Consider the following 17,587-nt stretch of genomic DNA (forward strand, 5'->3'; position numbering starts at 1 on the left):
GAGATTATCAGTCACCTCAGAGAAGTGTCATCTGATGCATTCTGACAGCTACCGTGGCCCTCAGTTTTGGAAAGCCTTGTGCGGAAAGAGCTGTTTTCCCTTCCCGCATTTTCAAAGATGGACATGTGTGAAGAATGCCGTGTCGATGATACCTGCTCTTCTCCGATGCTCACTTAGTGCCCCAGGGTTTGCTAATTTGTGCTCTTCGCTCTTCACGGGTCCTTCTCTGTGAGAAGTTTTCATTAAATTGGTTTTCTATGCTTCACACTTTCAACTGGAGCTTTTTTGGAGCCCATGAAGTTCCTGAGAATAGCTACGAGGAACTCAGGGAAGTGACTTTTTGTTGTTAACCCGACAAAACAACACCTAAAATTAAACTCTCGTTCCTTCCCTTCTCAGGCCCTCTTCGTTTCTGAGATTCCTTTAATTAACATTCTCACACTTTATACTATAAAAAGATCCCCAGGATCCGTGCACCCATTTCTTCCTTTCCCTCATTGAAATACTTCCTTTCTGCCTTGGCCCTTTACCCTTTCTCTGGCTTTGCCAGGGCAGCTGTTTGCCACACACAGGTGGGCTTCTGAACTTGCAACAATGAGTTTTAAAAGTTATCTATGGATAGCTATGTGAATACATCCACTGGGAAGATAGCTGTACCAGGTAGTGTTTTGTCAACTCTATATACAAGCTAGAGTCCTATTGGAAGAAGAAACCACATTTGAGGCAACACCTCCATCAGATTGGCCTATAGGAAAGTCTGTGGGGTCATTTTCTTGAGTAGTAACTGACATGGGAGGCCTAGTCCACCGTTGGCAGTTCCACCACTAGATAGACGGTCCCAGGACATATAATAAAGGCAGGTGAGCGTGAGCCTGGAGAGCAAGCCCGTAAATAGTGTTCCTCCATGGCCTTTGCTTCAGTTCCTGCCTCCGCATTCCTGCCCTGACATCTCTCCACGATGGACTGTAAGCTGTAAGATGAAATAAACCCTTCCCTCCCTCAGTTGCTTTTGGTGCTTATGACCGGAGAGCAAAGCAGGATAACGTGTAAACACTCCTTTCTTTTCTTTTGAGAAGTCCACATTCGTGTGAGCTTTCTCCTTCCTTGTGCCTCTTTTTTAAATCTACAGTGTGCAGTACCTCTGCTTAATACTTACTTTTATGTGCTCTGATCTTTTCTGAAATTCTTTCTTGTGGTACAGTCAAGGACCTAGCTTTCCCTGAGTGGAGGTCCTTAAGGATGCGGGTCTGCATGTCGGGGTTATGTGAGTCAGGCTGCGGGTATCAGAGCTGGTCTGTTGCCCTTCAGCTGCTGGTATTTTAAAGCAGTTTCCATCCTGCTGGGCCAGTAGGGGGAGCTGGTTCTCCCAAGCTGTAGGAAATTATTGGGCAAAGTGTCTATCAAAGACAATGAAATCAAACACTCCCAGTGTCAGCCCATCAATAAGAACACCTAAGAGCTACCCTGTCAGCAAGTTTCCGGCTAAAAGCACAAGACTATGAAGTCCAGTTTCCTCCCTGGGCATCAGATCTCAAGAACTGGTTGCTCTTACAGCTAGAATTCTGTGCCTGTGATGGCTAATGCTGTCAAGTAGACAGGGTCTGGAATTGACTAGGAGAGTGGCCTCTGGGCAGGTCTGTGAGGGAGTTTCTAGGCTGAGTTAACGGAGGTGGCCACTCTAAATGTGGGTGGCATGATTCTGTGGTCCCGAATCTCTGGCCGAAGAAGAAGGAAGAAGCTGGCAGAGCATCAGCATGGCCTTGGTCTGCTTCTTGGCCATGGATGTAACATGGCCAGTTACCTCTCCTTTCCTGCCATGATAAACTGTATCTCCTAAAGGGTGAACCAAAAGAAATTCCCCTTTTCTTGTTTGACTTTTGAACACAGCAGTGAGGAAATTCACTTTTGCCCTGGGACCAATGCCATTCCTTTGTTTCTTAGTTCCTAGCTATTCTCTCCATCGTTAGTTGATGAATTTAATTTTTTTTTTAACTTTTAGCATCCATATCTAAAGGGACCCATGCCATACCTGTCCTTTCTCTGGCTTATTTCACTTGGCACATTGTCCCATTGTCCTCCACTTTTAGCCATGGTCTTAAGAAATGACTGGATTTCCTTCTTTAGGGTAGGAAACACTCTACTGTGTAGAAATGTAGAAACATTCACCCGCTGATGTTCCTACTTCTTGTCAAGAAAGGGAACTCCTGCACTCTCTTGGTGGGATTACAGTACAACTATAGAGAGAAAAATGGAGATTCTTTCAGAACCATGATCTGACAGCTCTTTGCATGCAGGGGAGGCCTATGGATCTAGGGGACACAGCCTTTGCTCTCCAAGGGCACAGTGGGATGGAGCCCAACAAAAACTAAGGGAAGAAAACCACGAGAGAGGTGAAGGTCAGTGGAGCACACTGCCTATCTTTGGAGGGGTAGTCAGGGAGTGTGTTACTGCACTCTAGTGAGCTGTGAATAAAACCCTTCCCCTCTCCCTACCTCTGGGTATTCACTGAGCCAAATCTAGACAAAGGTTGAGTGTGGCTCCTCCAACACAGCTCTTCATGCCAGCACTCCAGGCCCTGCCCTCTCCTCTCCTTTCCCCTTCCCTCCCCTCTCCTCCCCTCCTGTCCCCTCTCCTCCCCTCCTCTCCCCTCCCCTTCCTTCCCCTCCCCTCTCCTCTCCTCTTCTCTCCTCTTCTCTCTTCTCCTCTCCTCTCTTCTCCTCCTCTGCCCTGCTCTGCCATCTTTTCCTATCTGTTCCCATTCCCTTCTTTCTTGTTCCCCTCTCCCCTCCATTCCCTTCTCTCTCTGTTTCTGTTTCTCTCTCTGTCTGTCTCTCTGTCTCTCTGTGTGTGTACTTGTGTGTTCACACATATGTGCATGCTGGGAATTAGACCAGGGCCTTGTATGTTTCTGGGTGATTTTACCATTGTCTTATAGAGCTCCTGAATTGTTTCTGTTTCACTTTTGAGAATTTTTATTTTGCATATATGGGTATTTTACCTGGTTTGTGTACCACTTGTGCCTAGTGTGTTGAGGTCAGACTGTGTGTGTGTGTGGGGGGGGTTAGATTCCCTGTAACTGGAATTACAGATGGTTGTGAGTCACCATATGGATGCTGGGAGTTGAATCCAGGCTCTCTGGAAGAGCAGCTTCACTCCTGAGCTATCACTCTATCCCACTTTCATTTTCTTTTGAAGGACACCCTGGGAGTTTCCACCGCACATCTGCTTCAAGTCTCAGATGGGCCTGCAGGGGCCTGACCATATGCTTGCAGAGTATGTGAGGAGGGGGGAGAGAAGCAGAAATCCAGAGGCGGCCGTGGCCTTCGGGTGCCATGCCAGATCAAGGGACTGCCACCTGGGCATAGATTTGGTGTCAGAGATGACATGGAGAGGAACTAGGAAATTGGTGATGTTAAACCCCAGAGGATGCCCTTGACCTAGGAGCCTCCTGACCTTGAGAAGGACAATCCTGAAAGATAGGCTGCAATTCCCCCAAACTGGTGATCAGAGCCATGATACAGTGAGGGCAAGCTTTTCCTCCTCCTTGAGCCCTCCTTCCCTACCCCCAACCAACTCTCCGTCACTCCTGTTTAACGTTAGGTTTTTGAGTTTGAGTCCCTCATTTCTGTATTTCCACAGGGAGGATCTCCAATGCAGAATACACCCTGGTAGAAGGTACCTGCTATGCTTTGCATACAGGTTGTCTCCCTCCAAACCCATGTGATGTCGTGGTATCAAGAGGGAGTGGGATCTTTGAGATGCATTTGGTCCTCAGGGTTATATAACATCCTCTTAAGAGATTGGTGCGCTGGCTCTGTAGGAGCTGCGCTGTTAGAAGAACACGTCTGCAGTACAGCGGAGTGGTTCCTTTCATTATCTCTTCTTGCTCCTAAGTCACATTATGAGGCAACATGAGGCCCTCAGCGGATGTGGGCATCCTTACTTGGACTGCAGAATTATCGATCTAAACAAACTAATTCCTTTAGGAAGTACCCAGGCTCAAGGACTCTGCTATAGAACTAGAAACAGGCCCCACCACTGCTCTATTTTCCTTGTGTACACCGTCTTAGGGTTTCACTTGCTATGATGGAGCTGAAAGCGACCTGGGGAGGGATGGGTTTATTTCATCTTATACTTCTAGTTAATGGTCCATCAGTGAGAGAGTCAGGACAAGAACTCCACCAGGCCAGGAACCTGGAAGCAGGAATGAATGAAAGGACATGGAATAGTGAGCGCTGCTTACTGGGTTGCTTCCCATAGATGTCTCAGCCTGTTTTTTGCATTCTCAAGACTACTTGCCCATGGGTGGCACAGCCCACAGTGCACTGGGCCTGGCCACATCCATCACTAGTCAAGCAGAGATCCCACAGGCTTGCCTATAGGCAGATCATGGGGAGGCATTTTCTCAATTGAGGTTCCTTTCTCCCAGATGACTCCAGCTTATGGAAAATAATAAAAAAACCAACCCCCCCAAAAAAACCCCAAAACAAACAAACAAACAAAAAAACTAGCCATCCCACACACCAAGGCTAGCGCTGGCCCAAGAAACTCAGCTGTTGATTCATTTGGAACTGGTTCTGCTGAGAGGAGTTGGTTCACTGGCTTTTAAGCCAAACACCAGGAAGGAGAATTTTCAGGTTGTGAACTGTGCCTGTGAAGCCTCTGAGCCTCAGACTTTGGGAGGAGATGGTGGCTGAGAGAGAGAGAGAGAGAGAGACAGAGAGACAGAGACAGAGACAGAGGTGAAGATGACATCTGAACACAGGAGGCAATGAGTTAGGTGGTATGAAAGCAGAAACTTAAGAAACAGAATGGGGTTACTGCCAGCTTCTCTGGGTTCTCTATTCTTTTTGAGTTTTCAGCACTGAGCAGCACAGCACAATATGCAACAAGTAATGAAATAACGAGCCGTCTAACAAGCTGGATTTGAAACCCGTGGACAATATTTGAAACTTTTCCTGAGAGGATTATTTTCCTTAATAATAACATAAATGAGTGGTCAATGATGAAAACATATTGCCTTTTGCTTCTAAAGTCTTTTTGGTGACACTCAGATTTTAAATTTTTATTTTCTTTTCGAGACAGTGTGGTGGTTTGAAAGAAAATGGCCCCCCAAAGGGAGTGGCATTACTAAGAGGTGTGTGATGGTCGGTCGACTTCCTACTGCCTCTGAGTCAGGATGCAGGACTCTGGGCTACTCCTCCAGCACCACATCTGCGTGCATGCTGCCATGTTCCCCCATCCTGATGACAATGGACTGAACCTCTGAAACTGTGAGCGAGCCACCTCAATTAAATGTCTTTATTTATAAGAGTTGCCATGATCATGGTGTCTCTTCAGAGCAGTAAAAAAAAAACCCTAACTTAGACAGAGAGAGTCTTACATATCCCAGGATGTTCTTGAACTCACTTTGTGGCTAAGAATGGCCTTGGACCTCTGATTCTCTTGTGTCCACCTCCCATGTGCTGGGTTTTGGGGTTTGTGCCACCACACCTGACTCATGTCATTCAGGCATCTATCCTAGGGCCTCATATATGCTAGGTGTGCATGCTATCAGCTGAGTTACACCCCCAGCTAATACCCAGTATTTTGTCTTATCCCGCTGGCTGTGTGTAGTCAGGTGTCTTGGGAATACTTATTGGCTTCCTTTGTGAAACCACAGTTCTGCTTTAGAGCCCACAGCTGTACAGAAACCATGGTTACTTTCCCCCTATATGAATTATTTTCATTTTGGCTTAGTAAGTTCTACTTTGATATCTTCCCCTACACATGCAGCCAAACTTCTAACCGCCTTAAGGAATTGTACTACCTAGAGAAATCAAATGTTATTGGCAACTCCAAAACATTCACCGTGAACTTGCATGGGATCATTACAAAATTGTCAAATTGTTATTCTCCAGGGTTGAATCAATCGTGGCCTCCTATTCACACCTCTCAAGTGATTCAGAGACAAGCTCACCATCAGTCTTTTTAGATAGCAAGCTGGTTTTGAACTAGGAATGGTTTCAACACACGAATTACATCATTGACTTAAGGCCAAATTGTTTCTCTTCTGGGTAAGGAATATTGCAAACAGAGGTGGTTATTAAGTTGAGAAAGGGTGACAGTAATGCCCCCGTGAGGTAAGCTTTTGCTATGAAGCAATGCTCTGGCTTCCAAACAGAAAAACTCATATCTTGCACTGGGCATATGGGCAAGTGTGTGGTCTGGGGAGTTCTCAGTTGCTTGGCATTCACAAGTCATTTTAATCAAAGACACATGGAACTCAAGGTTCCTTGGATTATGTGTAACTACTTGAGCTCTTGACTTTGCAAGCAGAAGTCAGAAAAAGTGTTGTTTTTTTTCTTGGTAAGGGTTGCCTGGACAGCAGTGGTCCCTTTCAGATGTCCACATCCTGGTCCCCAGAGACTGTGACTATGCCATTTCACATGGACAAAGGGACTTTGCAGATGTAATTCAATGAGAACTTTGAGGTGGAGAGATGACCCTAGGTTTCCTGGATAGACTCAGCGCAACTAGAAGATGAGAGGGGGAAGGATGGGAGGAGGAAGAGGAGAGGCCGAGTGGAGGGAGCAGAGTGGAGAGTTAGGCTTGTGAGTCAAGGAATGTAACAGTCCCAGAGGCTGAAATGGGCAAGAGAGATGCATCCATAAGCTTCCAAGGGCATACAGCTAGCTCTACCAACACTTTGGGTTTAGATTTGTGGCATCCAGATGCCAAGAGAACAAATCAGTACTATGACTTGTGTCTTCTGTGACAACTTGCTACAGTGACAGTAGGAAGCCAATACAGTGGTGTTGGATTAAGAGTGGAGGAAGGACCCAGGTGGCCAGCCTAAGACAGGGTCACAAGTGGGGGCTTCTTTGCATTTGTGCTCCCCATGACAGAAACATATTCTAGGCTTTGAGTACAAGAGAAAATAGGAGGGTTTTAACTGAGCTGAGGAGTAAGATTTCTAATGCAAAGTACACCAATGAATTCAGAACAGACAATTACAAGCAATGCAGAGCCAAATGAAGCAGTAGGTCAGATTGGCCCAGTAGAACATTCTGCCATCAGCCTCCTATGGCCATAAGAGCTTGTACTATGGCCAGTCCAACAGATGAGTTGACATTTTAATTTACTTAAACAGAATTTAATTTACTTAAATAGAACCATTTTTGAACTGCCACATACGATTTGTGGTCATTTTTCTGGACAATGAAATTCTGGGTCAACACTAACAGAAATTCAACGTGAACCCCATGGACCGTTTAAGCTTCTCTAGTGGCCGTATTCAAAAAAGGAAAGGAAAACAAGTAAGGTGAATGAGATATGTTGTTTAACCACATTGCTTAAAATACTACCATTTTTAGTGTGTAACCAATATAAAAATGAGGTAGTTACATTAATAATTCTTTTTTATTTTTTGCACAAAGTTTTAAAATCTACTATGTGTGCTACACTTACAATGCGTCTCACTTTGGTCTGGCCACAGTTCAAGGACTTCACAGACCCAGTGGCTGACAGCTACTGCAGTGGACAGTCGTGAAGGAGAGATGGAGAAGGAGATCCTGTGAGCAGTGAGACTCATTGGCAGCTTCCTCCCCCAACTCTGTTTGCTTTAGCTGTTCAAGTTCCATGTGAGAAATACCCAACTCCTGAGAAGCACAACAAAGAGAACTTGGCTGGATCCTTATTCTCTCTCCTTTTACTGTCCTATTCCTGGATTTCTGTAGAGACTAAGCATCACACTCAAATAAATCTTGTCAGTTGGTGGAGCACCTGGATTCCCAGGTAAAGAGATCTGCAGAAACCTGGGCAGGGCTGGCAAGAACGTTGTCCTTTGTCGTCGTGACGGAGAATGCAGCATAAGCATTGAGGAGGCCTGGGTGTCTCTGGCCTGGGGGACTCTGGGGCCCTGCACAGCAGTGTTCAGGGAATGTTTACTTAGTTAAAATGCAAATACCAGAAACCTTAGGGTCAGCCTGGGGTAGACGGAGGAAGGGAGAGTTGTCCTTTTAAATTAGCTTCTTAAACGATTATTGCGTGAAAGTGTGTGAGTCACTGAATTAGATTTATGGAATCTCATAACCGGCTAAGGACTTGGAAAGAAGCTAAGTGTTGTCTTAGAAAATTAAAATTGCTTCTGGTCCTAGGCCATCGCTAGCCTTACTATATTGGGCTTAAACTAAAAAAAAAAATGGCTGATGTTAAAGAACAGTTTTAACCCACAATTGGATCACATACAGTGGTACTTGAATTTGAGGACGGAGACACAACACCAGAACCGCACCATTCTTTAACAACTGGGGTCTCTCCTTTCATTTTGTTTAACACAGAGGAGTCTCCTTTTGCTTAGCCATTGCTCATGTCCACTCTTTTGTGGCCATTATTCCTAGGTCTGTGCTCTGCAGTTCAAGAGTAAAGTCGTTCTACCCATTCAATAAAAAGACTATTGCTTCTGTTGATTCTCCATGAATTTGCAGCAGTAGTGGCTGCCTAGGAAACCCAGAGCTACTTGAAGTCTACAGACAAGGAATAAAACATGAAGATAAGAAAGGGTTCAAAGCAAGGCGACAGAAATGCAAATGGAGTTCTCCCCGGGGATGCAGGAAGACCTGGGAGACTTGGCTTAGCTGACCTCTGGGGAGTACTCGGCTTGGACCAAAGGCATTTTTCCTGCTCCCTGTGAGGAAAAAGAACTTCAGCTTCTAAGCCTCAAGGCTTCCAGTGCCTCTTCAGGTGCCTCGTTAAGATGCAGACTTCCACTCCCAGACTGATGGTTCCCTGGGGATTTCTAGCCTAAGTTTGGGAATCTGTCATTAGCTGCTTCAAGTATCTGCCATGGATGCTATTTTGAATGCCTACGGTAGAAGCAAGGTTCCATACACATTAGCCCACATTTTCCTTTGATCATCCAATGGGTTCAGTCTCATTTTCTTTATTGTACAAATGAGGAAACTGAGGCTCAGAAAGTAGGTGGCTTGTTCAAGGTTACATAATTGGTAAGTAGTTAACTCTGAAGTTCTGGCTCCAGAACCCACGAGTGTCCACCAGGATAGTGGGTCTCAGGGTGTGGTCCCTAGACCAGCACCACCAGTTTCTCAAGAGAGGTCCGCAAAGGCATTGCTGAGTCATTCTTTGTCCTGAGATTAGCTAGTCACCCATAGTTCTTTAAGCAATTCCCCAAAACTTATTGGTTCATTAAGTTGGACTTTGGGGGTATCCTCTCTTTGGTCTGTCATGGGTTCCCTACCTGGGGTGAGTACCCTCTCTGTAGGCACAGTGGTACCCAAGGCTTGCACGTTCTCAGAATTCTCTTCATGAGCTTGAATCTTGAGGATGGTCCATCCATATACAGTTACATGCAGCCTCCAAGCAAAGCTGATACCTGTTCAGTAATGAGAGCTGCCGGGCTGAGTCTGGCCCCGTTCTCTTCTGCAGAAGCCAGACAGGGTGATGAGGCAGAGAGCAAGACTTTGTCCCAGAATAATAGCGCTTTTGGTGACATGCTGTCTGCAGTGACAAAATGACAGCGGGGATGAGGACGGCAGGAGAGAGCAGACAATTTTCTAGGTTCATCCATGGGAAGAGGAATGAAGACATCTTGTCACTTAGGCTATTGAGAGGTTTGATGAGGGTCAGGACTCGAAACTGGGACGAGGAGAGGTTGAGAATAAAGTGTGGGGACCATCGGAGCATGAAGCCTGCAGCAAGACAGTTTGCCAAAGCAGGTGGTCTCAAGTGGCCCCAGAAGCCAGATCAGTGAATGTGTAAAACAGGGGTGACATATTTCATAATTGAGGCTTCAAATGGAGCTGCTTAATCTCCTTCTGTTATGGCAGAACGCAGTGACCAGATTCTCCGGGCTTGCATTTGTTAAACAAGTGAATAATGAGGCCTGTGGACGTGCTGTGTCTCCAGCAAGCTTCATGGAGGTTGTCAGGTTGTCAGCATAGATTAATGCTCTTCAATGTACTGCCTGGAAGGTGTTTTTTGGCCTTGTCGTCTACTATAGCAGCGCGGGTAGGAAGTATTTTACAGAGAGTGCTTAATGGGAGTTTTTCCAAATCTAGGCAATGAAGAGGTTGCGTTCGCATCGCTCGGCCCCTCTTTCACAGACCCAGAAAAGCAGCACACTGAAATTGAAGTAATGAAGGCACGAGAGAAGCAAATGGATTCTGACCTGTGGATTTAGGTAGAAGCGTTCAGATGAATTTTGGATAGGCATAGACAGTGAGGCTGTGGTATCTATCTCAGAGGTTAATGGGATCCTCATGATAATCAGGTATAGATGCTTAGTGAGAACCAGGACAGCAGAAAACACCTCCCCCCACCATGGGACCCAAAGGAAAGGAAGACAAGGATTCAGAAGAGAGCACCTAGTGCACGTCTACTTTGGACTTACTTGCATATGTAAAATCAGTAAGTACCACGGTCCAAGCCCTTAGCTGCTGTCAGGGCTAATATCTGCCCCAAGGGCAATATCATCCTTATGTATGGCTCTCAGTGGATCTCCTGGATATTGAAATTCTTATAATTATGATGTATTTACCATATTGGACAAACAATTAAAATAGGAAAGTTGATTTATGCAGAAGATAAGCCAGAGAGCAATTATTTTCTAGACTCAAGAACTACTCAGGGAGTTGGGATTTGGCTCTGTTGGTGGAGTGCTTGTGGGGCACCCACGAGGCCCCCGGCTTGATCCCCAGCCCTCCATAAGATGGGCATGGTGGCACATGCCTGTAATCCCAGCACTCAGGGGAGAGAAGCAGGAGAATAAGGAGTCCAGAGTCATCCTCAGCTATGTCTTAGAATACTTGAGAGCTCACCTCAAATACAAACAAGTAACAACCAGTTAAACAAACACCCTACAAAACAACCAAGAGCCTAAGAATTCTTCACTTTGCAAGAAATGTCCCTGTGGTATTTATTTCAAACCCTAAGAGTTTAAAGTTAATGAGTTTAATATCCAAACTCATTTTGTCCTGTAGCATTCATAGAGCACAAAGTGACATATATTCACATCTGTTGTATTTTGGAATAGCTTCCAGTTCTTTATTTTTGATGAAATGTGTCTTGGACAGGAACAAGGCCCACGTATCAGCAGTTCTTGTGGGTGAGCACCGTCTCAAGCACTTCTCTAGGTTCCTAACTTGAGAGTGACATTATTAAGTCCTTTCAGTGTTCATTGTGTTGTGCCCCGCGTCTGTTAGAGATGTCCCAAAGGACCCATGTCTATGTGTACAGATGGACCCAGGGCCTTTACATATGACTCACACCCTTGTCTCTCCTAGCTTTTAAATTTTGATTTCGTTGGTTTGGGGAATAGGTTGCTGCTTTAGCATTTCATTCATTGTAACAAATATCTAGTTAAGCCTAAGAAAGAGGAAATATTTATTGTGGGTCAGGGTTTTAGAGGCTCAAGTCCATGATCAGATGGTTCTATTACTGTGGGCCTGTAAAAACACAACAGGAGCATGCTCAGAGCAAATCCATTTCACTCGTAGCGAGGAAACCAGAGAAAGAAGAGAAATGGGGTTCCACACCTTCAGTGACCGAAGGTCTACCGGTTAGACCCCACATCCTAATGGTTCTATTATCCACCAACAGCACCACTCAAAGTACAGACCCTTTAAAGTAGGAGCCCTTCAGACATTTAAAGCAAACTGTTATAGCTGGATACAACAGACACCCACAAATCAATTCATTAAACACTGAGTTATTTCTAAAGTCAATTATGAACTTGGTGCTGTGAGATCAATGCCAATGTTGGCTACTCTGGCTAGACTTCACAGAGGTTTAGCCAGAACCAAGTCAGCGATGTGCAAGTTATCAGGAGCGGAAGAATCACACACTCATTGTTTACTTCATGACCTCGGCCTGGGCCTTTGCTCAAAATCCCGTGTTCATTTCCAGCAGAGACACTTGCTGATATGTGGTCCTACATAAAGAACATGAGTTGCCATACCCCTTTGAGAAGTTTCTCCCAGTTTTTTTTTTTTGAGTGCAGTGTGATGTGGGGGAGGCCTCTTCGTATTCCAACCTAATTTATTTTCATGGTCATTAAGGCCCATGATTATTTTTTGACTCTATTTAACATGGCACTCTTACCATCCTGAGATAGGATAGTCTAGGAAACTCATTGAACAACACTAACCCTGCTGAGAAGAGACACGGAGAAGCACACACACACACGCACATGCACGCACACACACATGGAGAGAGAGAAAATGAGAGAGAGAGAGAGAGGAACCAACAAGCCAGACCTCGGGGAGATTTTCTATGAAGATGACTAAGGGATTTTCTTGTGGGGGGCTTTCTGAAACCCTACCTCATCTGTTCAAATAAAGCTAACAACAACAACAACAACGTGAAGCATTTTCTCTTCTTATATCTTCAAAATATTCTACTTCTGGCTGCTAAATGTGTGAGCTTTCCTCCCACCCCACCCACTTCTTCAGTATCAGCTGGCATCCTACATTTCAGTTTTTTTCTGGCACTGATCAGTTAGCGCTGACCCCACAGGTGAAGGGCTCAATGCCACAAGACTTTCCCCTCCATTCAGATGCCAACCATAAGCAGCAGGTTCTCAGAATATTCACACTTTCCTTTTGAAATTGTGACTGCAGCCAGGGCATTCATCTGAGTCCCCCCCCCCCTTTTTTTTTGCTTGACAATTTGCGAAAAAAGCTTGCAGAACCCAGGAAAATACTTGCTGACATTTCTCAGTTTGCTCTGAAAGGTATCACAGAGGATATAAGTGAACACACAAAGCAGGCTATGTGGAGAGCTGGGCAGAGTTTTCATGTCTACTCTTGGCACAGTGCCCTCCAGGGACCTGCACCCACACTTTAGGGCTCTTTCTGGCATTTTCCCCCAACATAGACATGATTTGGTATTAACCCAGTCCCCTAAGCCTTATCAGAAGATAGAAGTGGGCAGGATGGGAGGTTCCTGGCTTGTGATGTGACTCTGCCTTTCTGATGAGCAGCTACAGAGCCAACCAAGATGGACTTCAGTAGAGCAAAGACACTCTTCACCCAAGAGAGTTCAAGGGATGTAGTAGCTCTGTTCATGACAAAAATGGAGCAAAAAGAGGTTTTCCTAGTCCCTCTGTGGCTCAGAAAGTTACAAAGGTTTTAGAAGCTGCTGGAAACCGAGGATAGAGAATATATGCTGTAAGACGCAGTACCATAGAAGCAATAACAAGCTTTCTATACTTTGTGAGGTTGAAAGAAGCAGTACATTGGTTAATACACATGACCCTCTGGTGTAGGTGCCTAGTACAGTCAAGCACTATGGTGCTGCTGACTGCTACCTGTGACGATTTCCTGAAGAGAACAAAGTGCTTTCCAGCTGTGGTGGGGATTGGGTTGACCTGGCTTGGTTTTGACTCCAGGGAATTGTATAAATAGATATAAATATAAATATTGTAATTGTAATTCTTGCCTGATAACTGTTTTGTTATCTGTAATTTTACTATGTTAAAGTTAAAGCCTTCCTTTCCTTTTTTTCCCCCTCCCACCCCCTTCCTTTCCTTTTTAAACAGAAAAAAGGAAATGATGTAGGAGGGTCTTTTGCATTTGTGTTGCTTTCATTGGTTGAATAAAGAAACTGCCTTGGTCTTTTTGATAGGGCAAAACTTAGATAGGTGGGGAAGGCAGAACTGGATGCCAGGAAGAAGGGCAGTGTGGCAGACGCCATGGTTCTCCTGCCCGAGACATACGCTGGTTAGAATCTTTCCCGTTAAGCCATAACCTCGTGGTGTTACACAGATTGGTAGAAATGGGTTAGATCAGGATGTGAGAGTTGGCCAAGAATTAATGGGCCAGGCAGTGATTTAATTAATACAATTTTCTGTGTGGTTGTTTCGGGGGTTAAGCTAGCTGTGTGGTGGATGCAGCCCACTCCCTCCTCCTACACAACAATGGTGATATAATATGCTTTTCTGTCATATTGTTTTTAAAAAATGGGCCTGCACTTTAGACTTATGGCATACTGCAGCTCAGATAGCATAATAATACATAATAACTATATGAGGCTTGTGATCCCAGCACAGGGCAGCCGGGGTCTAACTAAAATACAGCCCAAATTAATATGTGCTAAGGTGACCGTGATAAGTAATGTGGATAAGAGCAAAGCTAAACTACCCAATGGAGGGACATTGTACCTGTGTGACAGTCCCTGAGTGTGGTGGGGACTTCTCCAGCTTGTCTCCTTAAGGTCAGTAATTAGGTGTGGTCATTAGGAGCATGCTTCCAAACCCACTTTAGTCTTAAATATTGATATTGAGCATTTGCAACTTGTCTCAAAGCACTGAACGCAAATGAATCTATGTTCCCCAAGCTAGAGAGTATGTGGTACAGAAGATGCTTCATGCCTTGTTTCTGTCTCTCTAAGCCCTTGACCTGCAGATGGCAGCAGACTGTGTCACCCACAGTGGAGGGCATCTTTTCCTCCCTCTCTGCTAAGAAGAACTGCAAGGCCTTAGGGACTCAGTCTCGTGCCTGCCGTGTAAACAGCAGCTTGTGCTTGGGTTTGATGACTCTGGTTCTCCCTGGTGTCATTCGCTGCTTCGGAGCCCAGTATTAATCACTGCAACTGCCCTTTCTGCAGTAGGTTAAAAAACACAACGACCCAAGAGACCTCTGAATTTTAAGATTCCACTTTTCTGGCTTATTTAATTTACATAATAATTTGTGCAGCGCTTGCGTATCCCTTATTTGGTTGTTTAATACTAAATAAAATTTCCGGGCAATTCCCCAAATGCGAGCCCCTCTGCCTGCCTCTGCAGTCATTGTCCCCATAGCAATAAGGAAAGTAAATGACTGTGGGCTGCCTGCCCAGCATTCAGATAGGTATAAGGCAAGCTTTTTGAGCTGCTAAACAGATTTAGCCTCCTTAAACTGTTTGAGGGAACAATATTTCTCCTGTTTTATTAATTATATTAAAACCATGCACAGGATAAATAGTAAGGTTTTCTTAATCATGCAGAACCAAGACAATTTCCTCCATGGGAGGATCTGATGAGCTTCCCGTGTCTGTCATGCAGAACCACTCTTACACACTCTCACCTTTGTTCACAGGTGTCCTCCTATCCAGCCTATCCTCTGCCCACACCAAATTCAGCAAAACACACATTCGCTATCTCTTTATGATATAGCTCTCTCTGCCCTGTCCACAGAGACAGGAAGCAGAAATAATCATGCCTTCAAGGAGTACAGACACACACACACACACACACACACACACACACACACACACACACACTTGAAGCTGAGATGGGGCAATAACAGAAGTAGGAACCATAAATTGTTGCCAATCACAAAACAGTAATTTTTCCTATCGAGATGCACCCCCATAATAGTTAATCAGCCTCTCTGCCATCTGCTCCCCCCCCCACACACACACAAAAAGCAGTTAATCTGGTTGGGTTTGGAGGAAGGATTCTTGGGTTAAGTTGGCATGGAAGACAAATGGGAGCAGATGATATAGGCCAAAGGGACCCCCAGACATGGCACCTGTTAGCACACAGGCTGTGGTCAGAAAGGGGTAACCTTTGTCTGAGATGCTGAAGGTGCACATGGGGGATGAGACAGGATGCAACGGGAGATGCAAGGCAGTGAAGGTTATGATGCACGTTGCTCATTGTAGAGTATTGACTTTGTAATCAACCTGTGTTTCCAGCAGCAGATGAATGGATAAAGAAAATATGACCCATACACAAAGGAATATTATTCAAACATGAACACCTATAGCTTAACACCTTGTTACAGGATTCAGATAACTTTAAAGGCATCAGGCAAGCAATTCTTTATTCGGCTCCCTAGTTTGTTTGAGTTCTCAGAGGTGGAACACCTTGGGGATGAGCTACCTCATAGGCTGACCTGGCATTTTGTTTATTTCTGCTCAGTGTAAACACCACTTGTGGTGACTTTGAACCTGTTTTATAAATCTCTTTCCTCAAGCCAATAATGTCCTGGAAGTCAGAAAACATCCTTCGTTCATCCTAGGTTCCCTAGAGCACTTGGCACCAAGTAAGGGACTTGATCATTGTGGAAGGGGGAAGGGAGACAGGGAGGAATGGAGCCAGAAGAAGACAGAGTGAATCACAAAAGAGAGGAAGAAAGGGATGGGGAAGAGAAGGGATTGAAGAAATAGAGGGAAGGAGTTGGCTAAGTGTAGCCAAGACAAGGGCAGGTAGAAAGGATTAGATGAAAAAAATTTCAATAAAATACTTGCAAGTGAAATTTAAGAAAAAAATAAGAAAGTTCATTTATCACAATCAAGCCAGCTTTACTTCAAGCATGCAAGGATGGTTCAACACGTGTATATCAATATAGCTAAACATTTTGTAAGAGGATTTGGATAACTATAAGGCAGTTAAGATAACTAAAACGCAACACATCATATAGTGGACTCAAAGGACCCAAGGACAGAAATCACATGGGTATTTTAACAGATGCAGAAAAAGCTTTAGGCAAAATCCAACATCCTTTCATGATAAAAGTCCTGGAGAAACTTGAAACAGAAGGAACGTATTTCTACATGATAAAGCCTATATATGACAAACCTACAGCCAACATTATATTAAATGGGAAAAACTTGAAGCATTCCTATTAAAATCAGGAACAAGATGCAGGTATCTATTTCCCCACTTTTTAAATATAGTGTTGGGAGTCTTGTCTAGAGCAGTAGCACAAAAGGCACCAATAAAAGATACGCAACTAAGAAAGGACAGAAGTCGAACTATCTCTATTTGCAGATGATATGATTTTATACATGAGATCTCAAAGACTCTACCAGAAAACTCTTATAGCTGATTAATATTGTAAAGTGGCAAGATATAAAATTATCATAGAAAAGTCTGCTGCCCTCCTATCTACCAACGACAAACATGCTGAAGAAGAAATGATGGAAACCGTCCCATTTACAACAGCCATCATAAGTGTGAGCTATCTGGGAATAAACCCAATGAAGGAAGAGATGACCTCTATAATGAAGACTTCAAAACACCCCAAAGCGGCCCATTTCTCAAAGAGGAAATTGAAGAAGACACCGAAAGATGGAAAAACCTCGCATGCTCATGGGTTGGGAGAATCAATATTGTGAAAATGCCATCTTACCAGAGGCAGTCTAAAGACTCAATTAAGCCCCCTTCAAAATGCCAACATCATTTTTCCCAGACACTGAAAAAATTTTTAAAGATTCATTTAGAAATAAAATTCTTAGATAGCCAAGGCAATCCTGAGTAGAAAGCAATGCCAGAAATAACCCAATTAAAAAATGGGGCACAGAACTGAACTGAGAATTTTCAAAAGATGAAGCACAAAAGGCTGAGAAACACTTAAAGAAGTGTTCAATATCCGTAGTCACTGGGGAAATGCAAATCAAAACTACTTTGAGATTTCATCTTACACCAGTCAGAATGGTCAAGGTCAATAAAATAAATGACAGCTCATGCTGGTGAGGATGTGGGAAAGGAAAAACTTAGCCAGTGCTGACAGGAGTGTAAGCTTGAACAGATGCTATGGAAATCAGCGTGACAGTTTCTCGGGAAGCTGGGAATATATCTACCTCAAGATCCAGCTATACCACT

The 17,587-nt window shown here is 44.4% G+C and overlaps 1 protein-coding gene across 5 annotated transcripts in view; it reads right to left on the reverse strand.

The window, feature by feature from the left end:
* Ly86 (lymphocyte antigen 86) overlaps positions 1-17,587 on the reverse strand; it is a 59,637-nt gene that overhangs the window by 9,021 nt on the left and 33,029 nt on the right. Inside the window, exon 4 of one of the 5 annotated variants that reach the window (XM_075969883.1) lies at positions 1,157-1,371. The exons of 3 other annotated variants lie outside the window; for them this stretch is intronic. In XM_075969883.1, the coding sequence (XP_075825998.1) occupies positions 1,202-1,371 (170 nt within the window). In that variant the 3' untranslated portion in view covers positions 1,157-1,201. Of the gene's footprint in view, positions 1-1,156; positions 1,372-2,689; positions 10,169-17,587 lie in introns of those variants that run through there. One more of the 5 variants, XM_075969886.1, reaches the window with a different exon arrangement.

This window comes from Microtus pennsylvanicus, chromosome 4 (genome assembly GCF_037038515.1).
Source record: "Microtus pennsylvanicus isolate mMicPen1 chromosome 4, mMicPen1.hap1, whole genome shotgun sequence".
Classification (NCBI taxonomy): Eukaryota; Metazoa; Chordata; class Mammalia; order Rodentia; family Cricetidae; genus Microtus; species Microtus pennsylvanicus.